The 11,510-nt window shown below is 49.9% G+C and overlaps 1 protein-coding gene across 2 annotated transcripts in view; it reads right to left on the bottom strand.

Annotated features, from left to right (window-relative positions):
* Positions 1-773: 773 nt before the first annotated feature.
* The window catches only part of TGM5 (transglutaminase 5), a 34,416-nt gene continuing 23,679 nt past the window's right edge, over positions 774-11,510 (bottom strand). For both annotated transcript variants that reach the window (XM_011989220.1, XM_011989221.1), the window contains 7 exons: positions 9,031-9,169; positions 7,341-7,444; positions 6,995-7,234; positions 3,624-3,992; positions 2,944-3,104; positions 1,743-1,876; positions 774-1,528 (listed from right to left, as the gene is read on the bottom strand). In XM_011989220.1, coding sequence (XP_011844610.1) covers positions 1,375-1,528; positions 1,743-1,876; positions 2,944-3,104; positions 3,624-3,992; positions 6,995-7,234; positions 7,341-7,444; positions 9,031-9,169 — 1,301 coding nt within the window. In that variant the 3' untranslated portion in view covers positions 774-1,374. The remainder of the gene's footprint in view (positions 1,529-1,742; positions 1,877-2,943; positions 3,105-3,623; positions 3,993-6,994; positions 7,235-7,340; positions 7,445-9,030; positions 9,170-11,510) is intronic.

The following is an 11,510-nucleotide window of genomic DNA, read 5'->3' as shown; positions in this document are numbered from 1 at the left end:
TTATACATACTGGAAGTCTTTATCTTCTTTATTTACTGTGAGTGTATTTAATGGGACAGCTGTCTCAGTCACGTAGCCAGTACTGAGAGAGCAAGTGCATCTTATCTTTCTTTGTGCAGAACTTTGTGCAGTGACACAAGAGGAGATAATGCTCAGAATTGTTTTGTGTTCAGTAGGACCCAGAAAGGGTGGAGTTTGCGTGACCACAAATACAGGCTGCAACTAATAGAAAACTCTGAGAGTATTCCATTCCCCACTCAAAGTCTACCTCACTGTGTTATTCAGCTGGTTTTATCTCCCCAGCCAACGCAAGGCCATCCAGGACCACAGTGCATCGGTGAGTTTTGAGTGAATAGGCTGGTACTGTTAGGACTGAGGGACCTCTTGGATGTGATGTGGGAAAGGATTCAAAGGAAGGCCAAGGTTGAAAGGTCTCCCAGGCTTTTTTCTTTTCACCAAGACACAAAGATGGTAGGTAGGTAGTAGGTAGAAATACCTGTGAGTTTTTGGCTTTTCTAACTGGATCGTAGCTGATACACCACCTGTGGGTATCTCACTTATTTGTTGATGTGTCCATTGTTTATCTCCGCTGCCTCCACTAGAAATGTAAGCTCCATGAGGGCAGGGACTTTGCTTTGTTTACTTTGTACCCCTACACTCAGAACCATTTCTGGCATATGCTAGGTACTTGATAAATACTTTTTTGAATGAATGAATAGGAGACTCCAGCATCCAGGGAACAGATAGGAAAGTGATGATTACATGGGGCAAAGGAGAGCAAGGTCTGAAGTTTATTCATACTAGGGAGTTAGCTATTGCAACAACACAACGACAGTGAGCTGTTCAGCCTGTCTTTTTCTTTCCTGGATATCTGGGGCAGGGGGCAGTAAGTCATGGCCAAGTCCTACCAGTATCCTCTGACCTTTGTGCCAAATCACGCTTCTGGATAGGAGACTGCGGAATCCCTGGAATCTCTGGACGGGACACGGTGAAATCCCTGGGCCCTAAAAAGAGTCCAGGGGAGCTGTGCAAATGGTCCAGGGAAATATCCATCCATAGACATTTCCTACCTGTTCTCTGGATGCTAGAGTACCCTACTCATTCATTCAAAAAATATTTATTGAGTGCCTAGCATAGCCAGAAATGGTTCTGAGTGTAGGGGCACAAGGTAAATAAAGCAAAGTCACTGCCCTCATGGAGCTTACATTTCTAGTGGAGACAGGGGAGACAGACAATGAACACGCCATCCCCTCTGCTGCTCTCGCTGGAGCCCTGTGAAGCCTCTGTTGTGGTGGGGAATGGCGCAGCTCGCATTTGAACTTGCTCCTTTTCCTGAAGCTTGAAAGGCACATGTCCGGCGCGTTGCTCCAGAATTTATAATGCAAAGTCTACATAAACATTCCTGTAACCCTTGATGTCCTTAAACTTGTTGCTTCTCATATTAGCTTGGATCTGCCTTTGGCCACTCTTGAAGGGGACGGTCTCCAGAATGATGCTCGCTTGATGTTGGGGTTTGAGGACTCCAAGGCTGCAACAGAGAATGCAGCATGCCAGAAAACCACAGGCATGATGATGACCCCAGAGCCCTTTTCCACCCAGCTTCCTGAGTGCGAGGGAGTGCTTCCGCTTTCCCTTCCCCAGTGTCGTGAGTCTGGCCCAGGAGCCCATGTCCAGGGAGAAGGATAGTGCTAATCTCACGGAGGGGAAAACAGAAGAGAAGGCTGAGCACTTGCAGCACTTACAGGACTTTCTGCTGTTTCTTGAAGAGGCCACTTCCTTCCACGGTCAGCACACAGTCCTCAACCTGCTCCGAGAGGGGGTTTGAAAATATCACCTGTATGGAGAGTGGCTGGTTCATAATGGCTGCTCCTAGAACCTAAACAGACCAGGAGGGGAAGGAGAATTAGTTCTCATTCACCAACTTATGAGACATTTACGAAGGGCACTGTTCTGTAAGGTGGCAGGATACGCCATCCCCGAATATGCCACTTTGGCATAAGAATTACTTTGAGCTGAAGACAATTGAGAAGAAGCAGATATAAGAAAAGCTCTCTGGTTGCCCCTTATTTGCCTAAAAGCAGGACATAAATTTACAAAGGTGTCCCCCCTCCCCTCTCTACCAAGAAGGACAAAGGCTGATCACCAGAGATGACTTCAGACCTTTATGAGCCTGTAGAGGGCACCAGAGGAATCTACACAACAGACTTCCTAACTAAGTTGTATCTACCATGAGTTTCCCATGTATTCCCAAATTCACCACCCCTTCAGATTCAAGGTCCTTTCCCTTTCTCTTGTCACTTCTCTGAAAACATATTGCTTCTTTGCTAAGATGCCATAAAAGCCCAAGTTCCAGCCAAACCTTCATGTTTCCCCACCAGAGGGGGCTCCATGGGCTTACTTAACAGGGTCTAGGAGGCTGGTTGGCCTTAGGGAGACAGCACGGGAAGGAAGGGAGCCCTTGAAATCTCACTTGGAAGATCACAGAATGTCAGCAGGAGGGGTCCTCAGAGGCCACCTACTCTAATCCCCTCTCTGACAGTTCAAGAAGCAGAGGCCCAAGGCCTTGTCTGAGGATGCACAGCCAAAAAATGGCAAATCTGAACTGACTTTCAGACAGGGCTCTCCCCCGACCAGAGACCCTCCCATCTGTGCTCACTTTCCTTATGTTGAACCGTGGGGAAGGCCAACAGCAGGAGTGGCACAAGAGGGATCTCTTCTGTTGTCCATGGCACCTGTTCAAGGACCCATCCATAGGGCCTCTAGTGGGTGGTACAAGAGGATGAAGATCTCTCAGACAAACGTTTCCCTCCTGGGGCACCAGAAGAGGCAAAGGAGGAAGAGGATGCTCTCCTAAGCAGGCCCAGGCTGCCCTCTCACAGGGCTTCACCCGCTTCCCACCAGATCCAAGGGGCCCCACAAGCCATTTGCAGGACTCCTGCCTACATTAATCGTGATGCTCGGATAAGATAAGGTGATGATCTTGTTCACCAGGATTTTCTCGGGACTGCTTTTCTCTTCACCCAAGGCACTGATGCGGATCAGCTTGTCTGTTGACAGGTACTGGCTGTACTGGGAATAGGAGATTTTGCAGGGGTAGGTCTTTGCTAGAGAAAGAACACAAGGATGGGGTGAGAGAAGCTGAGAAAATCAGCCAGACCTGGGTTGGACCTGGGGTCTCTCTTCCACAGAGAAGAGAGAGTCAACAAGTACCAAGTCCCGGGGAAGCAGGTGGCAGCTTTTCAGATGAGGAAATGTGCTGGAAAGAGCCAAAATAGCTGCCCAAGGCCATTCTGCTAGGAAATGGGAGAGCTAAGGCTCCAACCAAGGTCTCAGAGACTCAAAATCTCAGGTTTTTCCTGCAAAACCGGCTACTTTTGTTGGGGTGGGAAAGGAGGAGGAAGAGAAAGGAGGCAGAGAGGAGATACTAGGAAGGAAGGAAGGAAGGAAGGAAGGAAGGAAGGAAAGAAGGAGGAAAGAAAAGAGGGAAGGAGGGGGATCATGCCAGAGGGGACAGTAGGAATCACAGTGTCTCAGGGGTCTGTCCCCAGAACCCTGTTGGCTGGCTTGACCGCACCGACGTTGCCAAAACCGACTCTGCGGACACAAACTGTGCACACGCATACCTTCTTTAGGAGAGAGTGTGATGAACGCTGTGTCCTGCCAGAATGGGGACAGGGGACTGCCATCGTGCAGCAGAGACTGGGCACTCAGGTTCACTTTGAGGTCCTTGAACTGAGAGGACATGTTGAGGGCCAGCAGGACAAAGCATATATCTTGGCCCATGTTGGGCGGGTCGAGCAGCTTGAATTTCAGGGAGACTTGGACCACATCACTGGGTCGAAGGGAAGGTGTATGCAGGCTCCGAGGGCTGTCCCGGCTCAGTGGGGTGGGCCTGGAAGGTTGCAACTCTGCTCCTCTTCGGGAGCTATGGAACCTTCCAGCCTTCAGCTTCTGCAGAGCCTTCAGAAACACCTGCCTCTCCTGGAGGGAACCTGAAGGTGGGGAGAGCGCAGCACCAGCTGTGAGCCAGGCTGACCAGGGTACACCGAGGCTGAGCACCATCCCCCACCCAGTATCTCCACCACCAACTTCAGGCCTTCACTCCCAGTAACAAGCACTCCCTCCACTCCTCATGTGCTTTCCCAGGCAGGCTCTGCTGGCCACTTCACACCCATCCTCCCGTATCAACCACAAGCAAGGTGTATTACCATTACCATTTTTCTTCTTATTATTCTTCCATACACAGATAAAGAAAAGGAGGCTAACAGAAGTCATGTCACCTGCCCGAGTCACACAACTAGTAAGGAGCAGAGCCCAGGCGGGAGCCAAACCTGCCCAACTCTAAAACCTGTGCTTGTGACCGCTCAACTCTATCCTGATGTCCTCAAGGGAAAGACAAAGGCCCACAAACGCAGAGAAATAAACCTCTTAAAGACAGCAGGGCATGGTGTGATTTCTGGCTCCAGAGCCAGATTATTGTTCAGGGATAGACTAATTCCTGGAAACTGAGAGAAAGGAGCAGCACAGTAAATAAGTAAATACGTATGAAAGGAGGTCTAGGTGTGCGGAGTTCCCAGAGTGGCCTCAGCCTCCCCGCTCTATCCCGGGGGTCCCTGTGGGCCGCATGTGCAGGAATACTTGCCCACGCCTCCCTTATAATTCCAGAAGCTGCCTTTGTTGAGTACTTACTCTCCCCAGGGACCAGTTCTACCCCTTCAATGCATTTGCCACAACATCCTGAAGCAGAGGCCACTTTTATACCCTTGCTCTGCGGGTCGTTCTAAGCCCAGTTCCAGACAAAAGAGAACCTGAAGACATTTGCTTCAGTAAGAATGGGCCCAAAGGCTGAGTGCAGTGGCTCACACCTGTAATCCCACCACTTTGGGAGGCCAAGGAGGGTTGACCACTTGAGGTCCGGAGTTTGAGACCAGCCTGACCAACATGGTGAAACCCTGTTTCTACTAAAAATAAAAATAAAAAAAAAATTAGCCAGGCGTGGTGGCAGACACCTATAATCCCAGCTACTCGGGAGGCTGAGACAGGAGAATTGCTTGAACCTGGGAAGTGGAGGTTGCGGTGAGCCAAGATCACGCCATTACCCTTCCAGTCTGGGCGACAAAGCAAGACTCTGTCTCAAAAATAAAATAAAATTAAATTAAATTTAAAAAGTGTGGGCCCTGATAGATGGGAATCCGATTTAGCGCATCTGCGGTCTGTGCGACCCCAGACCCTGCCAGGCTGGGTGGGAGGAGACTGAATACTGCTGGCCCAAGGAGCACCTGAGCAGGACACCCAGGCCCACCGGGGTATGGCTCCAATCCCCCTGAGTCCACAGGGGACCCTGTGGGCCTCTGTAGCAAATGCGGTCACAGCCCCGCCCATATCCCCTTGGCACTTGCCATTTCAGTGCCCACAGACCCTGCTTCTCAAATTACAGCCCCTGCAACTCTGTCTGAGTCTTTCTCTGCTACCAGAGCAGACTCAGCTCATGCATGGGGCGGGCCAGAAGTGCGAGAGAATTTACATCCCCTAGGAACAGCCCTCAACTCATGACCGACAGGAATTGATGGATAAACACCCTAGACCCTGTGCCTGTCTGGTGCGATAAATCTGCAGTGTTGTTCAGCACTTCACACCGAATCAGTGATAGGGTTGCCAGATTTAGCAAACAAAAATACAAGGCAATTTAATTTGAAACAAACAATAAAAAATTTGGGACATCTTTTTTTTTTTTTTAAGAAATGGAGTCTCACTCTATTGCCTAGACTGGAGTGCAGTGTTGCCATCATAGCTCACTGCAGCCTCAAATTCCAAGGCTAAAGAGATCCTCCCATCTCAGCCTCCCAAAGTGCTGGGATTGCAGGTGTGAGCTACAGCTCCTGGCCTGGGACATACTTACACTAAAGCATTATTTGTCCTGTATTTTTCCTGGCAACCCCACGCCCAGAGCTCCCAGCCAGCTGTCACTGTGCTAACAGGCTTGAAAATGTACCCTTACATCCATTTCCTCCCCTTCCCTGTCTCCCTTCCTCACTCTGCTACCAGCATTTCCAGGATAGCCTCAAAAATAAACCACTTGTATTTGAATGCTTGCCTCAGGATCCATTTCTGGGGCAACCCAGCCAAGATGAGGCCAAAGGCCACAGGGAGAGGGTGGTGATGGCACTGCTGGGCTGCGTTCAACACTCGCTCCCTACTGCGAATCCCCTTTCCAGGTGGGGAATTCTGGAGCCTCCCTATGTCTGTCCCCGAGGTCCATGTAGACGAACCACAGACACCCACTCATCAGTACTCCCAGCAACTGCTCAGCCCTCCCTGCCGCCCTCTACCCACCCTGCCTTGCGCCTGCTCAGATCCTCCCCAGCCAGATCACGCCTCTGGCCCTCACCCTGCCTCTGGCCCCCATGGACTGGATATTTTTGCCTGGTTCCCTGGTAGTTGAACCTAGTGGCTGGCGTTTCTCAGTTTCCCCAGGCATTCATCTATACCGGATTAACACAGCCTCCCTGTGGCCCTGCTGCCAGGGCTGTCACCTCAGAGTCAGCCTCTGGTCCTGCCAGCCCCGCAGGGAGGAGGGTGGGAGTGAACATCTGGGCTCGCCTCAGCCTGTCCTCCAAAGACTCAGTGAAACACAATGAATTAAACAATACCCTAAATAAAATAAATGAATGGCATAGTGTTTACTAAATTCCCTGCCGTCTTCAGTGGGAGGCTGATTTTGGGGCGGGAAGCAGGGGTGAAGGATTCATATTCTGTTTGGGCTCCACAGTCCATGCAAGCGCCTTGTGGCGGGAGCTCGCTGGCCTGCAGGATGTGGGGTGGGGGTGTGATGAAGAAGCGAGGCCGTGGGGCCACCCCAACTAGGGCCTCAAAACTGAACGGCTGAGGCGACCGTGGGGCTGGGTCCTGCCTCTCAGATGCTCTCTGGCTCCCCGGGGTAGGGGAAGGTTCCTGCAGGACTGGGGCTGTGAGTAGGGCTGGCTTACTTACTTACCTTCTTCGTACTTGTAGTTCTCTGTGATGTCATCCCGCTCATCACTCTGGATGCTCTTTGTGCTGATAAAATTGCCAACAGAACTCGTGTCCTGGTGAAGTTTCTGCTCCTTCCCTCCCTGGACGAGCCAGGACATGCAGTCAGCATTCACCATCGAAAACACAAAGGGCGTGTCGTAGTTCAGGTCCACTTCTCCTTCTTTGATGGCTCTGACAGAGGCAGGGCCGCAGCAGTAGACGCCTGAAGGAGAACAGGGGAGCCTCGGTGGGCCGTTTGTTGCAGGGCTGGGCAGGGGTGGGGCACTTCCCATGGGAGCGGGTCCTGCCTTTCTTCTGGAGAGCCTCACCGTTGCTCATCTCCTGAGGTGTGGCGTCCAGCACCTGCCAGCCTCCATATCCAGGGGGCAGATCCTTCCGGGCCATCCAGCACTCATTCCAGACATGGAAGTTCCTGTGCCAAACAGAGCCAAGGGAGACGTTGTACTGCTTGGTCTTTCTAGAACAAGGCAAGGGATGGACGAGCAAATGAACTGTTGGATAGAAAGAGAGACTTAGCACACACACAGGGCTTGAAACCTCTGTGGATAGCCAGGCACGATGGCTCATGCCGGTAATCTTAGTAGTTTGAGAGTCTGAAGTGACAGGATTGCTTGAGCTCAGGAGTTCAAGATTAACTTGGGCAATAAAGGAAGACCTTGTCTCATTAAAAAAAAAATAATTAACTAGGCATCGTGGCGTGTGCCTATAGTCCCAGCTACTTGGGAGGCTGAGGTGGAGGATCAGTGGAGCCTGGGAGATCAAGGCCGCATTGACCTTGATCAGACCACTGCGCTCCAGCCTGGGCAGCAAAGCCAGACCCTGGCTCAAAAAAATGACTAATTAGTGACAGGTCTTCCTCTCGTGGACCTCTGTTTGCCTCCCAGAAAAGAGTTTCCCTCTGCGGACTCAGCTTGTGAACAGAAAGTGAAGGCTTCCAGAGTCCACTGAAGTTAAAAATCCTTCACTGTCTCATCAAACAGTCTTCGTGGCCCCTTTGTGTGTGTTGCTGACTCACAGAGGCAGTTGCCGTCTTTGTATTAGGAGGTAAGGCTGTCCTGTGGTCAGAACTGTTGGCACTCAGGAAACAATACTCCAAAATGAAGGGCTCAGAAGCAGAAGTGTTTTTTTGGACCTTTTCCTGTCTTCCTGTCTTCCTGTCTCTCAGTCTCATTTACCCCCATGGCTAACCATAGAAATTAAAATCTCTCTTCCCCAAGGTGGGAAGGTCATGGAAACCAGAACCCCTTTTCCCCAAAGGCAGTCTTAAAACCTAAAAATATTGCCCTGGCTTTCCCTCTGCCTTTGTGTATAAGAATTGGCCATAAAAATTTTATCTGACCTACCTTGTTTGACTGTAGGTCAAAAGACCCTCATTCTAGAGAGGGTTCTGCCCCATGTTGGGAAGGAAGGAACTCATGCTCAGAGAGGCCAATCAGAATGTAGACAGACAGGGCGGGTTTCCCCGCTCAGTCTATTAGTATTAGGTCATACCATTTGTCCAAGCATATTTCTACGTGGCTGTCCATACTCTGTTGGACTAAGCATAAAAATGGACAATTTCCCCTGTATCTTTGGGTCTTCATTCCGAAGGCTCCTGTGTATACGTTAATAAATGCGTATGCCTTTTCTCTTATTGATCTGATTTTGTGAGTTGATCTATTTTTTTTTTAACAAACCTTCAGAGGGCAGTGGGGAAATTTTCTCCAGGCCCCACAGAACCAGGAGGTTCTGCGAAGGAGGTGACAAAGATGAAAACCTCAACCCGGGGCAGAACGTTCTTATGATTGTGAGACTTCTAAACCCCAAATGGGCTTTGTTCAGCTGTCTCCCAGCTGAAGATTGGCAAGAGGTGTGGGCGCAGCCTTGGCGTTGGGGGGGCGGGGTGGAGGAGGTGAAAGGGAGGGAGCAGACTCACGGACATCGTCCTGCCCTTCCTCCTGCCATGGGGCTTGGCTCTGATGTGTGGCCCTAGAAATAGGTTGAGAGGTTGTTTCTCACCAGATAGTATCCTTCTTCTTATTCCCCAAAATCCGGCCCGTGTTGTCATAATACTCGTCTATGATCAGGTTTCCATCTGTGTCGTGGCCAGAGTCGAAGTTGGTGATCACACGGGTGGGGATCCCCAGGCACCTCATCACTGCAAAAGGGCAGAAAAAAGTCACCTGTGAGCTGTAGATTCCAGACCCGTGTATTCCCGGACTTTGGGGCCTGGACCTGGAGAAATCTTCCGTCCGTCATCTGTAGGACCGTGCTGGAGCTGTTTGGAACACTGGAATAGTGATATTTCCAACTTCCCTCCCCACTTCTGGAGCTCATGGGAGAGATTCTATGCAAAGGTCGGGATGCTGACTGCTCAGACAGGCACTGCCTGAGCCAATGAAGTCTAGCAAGCTGTGAGCTCTGCTTATGCCACGAGAGTGAGACAGGCATGCCTTTCCTTTGGCAAAACTCAGAGGCCCGACTCAACTGCACTTCTCTTCTGGCCCTGAATCTCCATCTTCAAGCTACAGCTGGAATTCTATTCCTTTCTGTGATTAGGATGATTGCCCGAGACCATCAGATTCTCAAGCAAAACATTCTGTATGATTTTTCCTGGGTGTATGATCTTGGAAGCCTCTCTAGGAAAGCATCACAGATCAAGCCAACCAGGAAAGAAAACCACGTAACAAGAGCTTAGAAAAGTGAGCGTTTCCACCTCGTAGAGACATTATTGAAAGAAGGCAGAGTGCTGTCTTTATTCCTGGGGCCATGCGTTCTGTTTGCCAGCCAACTCCCTTTCTTTATCCTCTGCCGTATTTCCATTCTGTGCTTTTTTTTTTTTTTGAAGTAAAAAAATCACACTCCAGCCCTAGTTCCCCAGGGAATCTCGGCTCACTGCAACCTCCGCCTCCCGGGTTCAAGTGATTCTCCTGCCTCGGCTCCCTGAGTAGCTGGGATTACAGGCGCACACCACCACGCCCGGCTAATTTTTTTTTTTTTTTGATTTTTAGTAGAGATGGGGTTTCACCATGTTGGCCAGGCTGGTCTCGAACTCCTGACCTCAAGTTATCTGCCTGCCTCGGCCTCCCAAAGTGCTGGGATTACAGGCGTGAACCATTGCGTCTGGCCTCTGTGCTCTTTTAAGCACAAGAAAATCCCACCATGAAATGCTGTGGGGATCCCTGTCCCTTCATGTCCAGCAATGACAGCCCACTCAATTTAATAATGACAATAATAGTATCTACCGGCTGGGCATAGTGCTAAATGCTTCACACACACTATCCTCAAGACAACGCTATATGACCGCTACTATTATTATCTCCATTTTGAAGACAGAGAATCAGAGGCTAAGAAAGTTTGCTACCTTGACCAAGGTCACACAGCTAAGAAGAGGCAGAGCTACCACTAACATCCTGGTTTCACTGCTAAGCTTGCAGTCAATACCGAGTCCAGCTCTCAGTAGTATGCATGCAGTTCAGCATCTTAGTGTTTCCACCTAATTTTATATCCCAAGCATTTTCCTCTATTATCAAATATTTGCCCAAAGCAAGATTTCAGTGGTGATTATTTTGAAACATTTAGTTGGTTTTCAGTTTTCCCCCTGTTGTAAATACTGTGATAAATACCTTTGTAGATCAATATCTCCCTTCCTCTGGCACATATCCTAAGGGGTAAAATGACCGAGTCAAAAATATGGTTATTTCTAAGGGTTCTTCACACACACTACTGTCATTTCATAAAAACCTATAATTTTTAGTTTGAACATTTAATTGCATACAGATTTTAGCTCACCCTCTTCTTATTCTGCACTTTGACACAGAGCCTCTCCAGGCCAGGGTGGCAACAGGCCTCTGGATGGGACCAGAAAAGGGAGGGGAGAAGCCCAAAGGGAGCCTTGAGCTCGCGTGGCAGGTCTGAACAGGGCTGAAGAACTAGGGCAGGCAGTGGGTAGAGCTGACTAAGTGGGTTGTAGGTGGAGGTGACACAGGACAGCTGCAGAGGTGAGGCTGAAGGTTGAAAAGCTGTCACTGAAGGACCCTGAGACAGCAGGGAGACAAGAGAGCAGCATTGCAGAGGCACATTTATGCTAAAAGTAGTCAGGAGGGTGGATGATGCTCACAGTAACAAGAAAATGTGCCAAGGAGGAGGGCAGGGAGGCAGAGCAGGGAGCAAGCCTCCCTTGCCCTTCACCCGGATGGACGAGTTCATGAGTGGCCACCTGAAGGGTCAGGAGTGGTGTCAACTCCTGCTAAACATGACTTGATGAGCACTGTCCCACCCTAACACAAGCAACCGATCCTGAAGCACTTTGAAGTTCTCTGAGACCAGAGTACGAGGCTTGTGATGAACTGTTTACAAGTCTGTCTTCCTAAGGGCAGGGATTGTGTGTTATTCATCTTTCTCATTACTCAGCTATTAATAATACAGGGCAAGGCCCATTTTGCATCTTGCTGCATCTTTGCTGGATGGATGGATGGATGGATGAATGGTGTCTTGTG

Source organism: Mandrillus leucophaeus, unplaced genomic scaffold (genome assembly GCF_000951045.1).
Source record: "Mandrillus leucophaeus isolate KB7577 unplaced genomic scaffold, Mleu.le_1.0 Scaffold35, whole genome shotgun sequence".
NCBI classification, from domain to species: Eukaryota; Metazoa; Chordata; class Mammalia; order Primates; family Cercopithecidae; genus Mandrillus; species Mandrillus leucophaeus.
The sequence above is the reverse complement of the archived record's forward strand: the minus strand, read 5'-3'. Positions and strand labels throughout refer to the sequence as shown.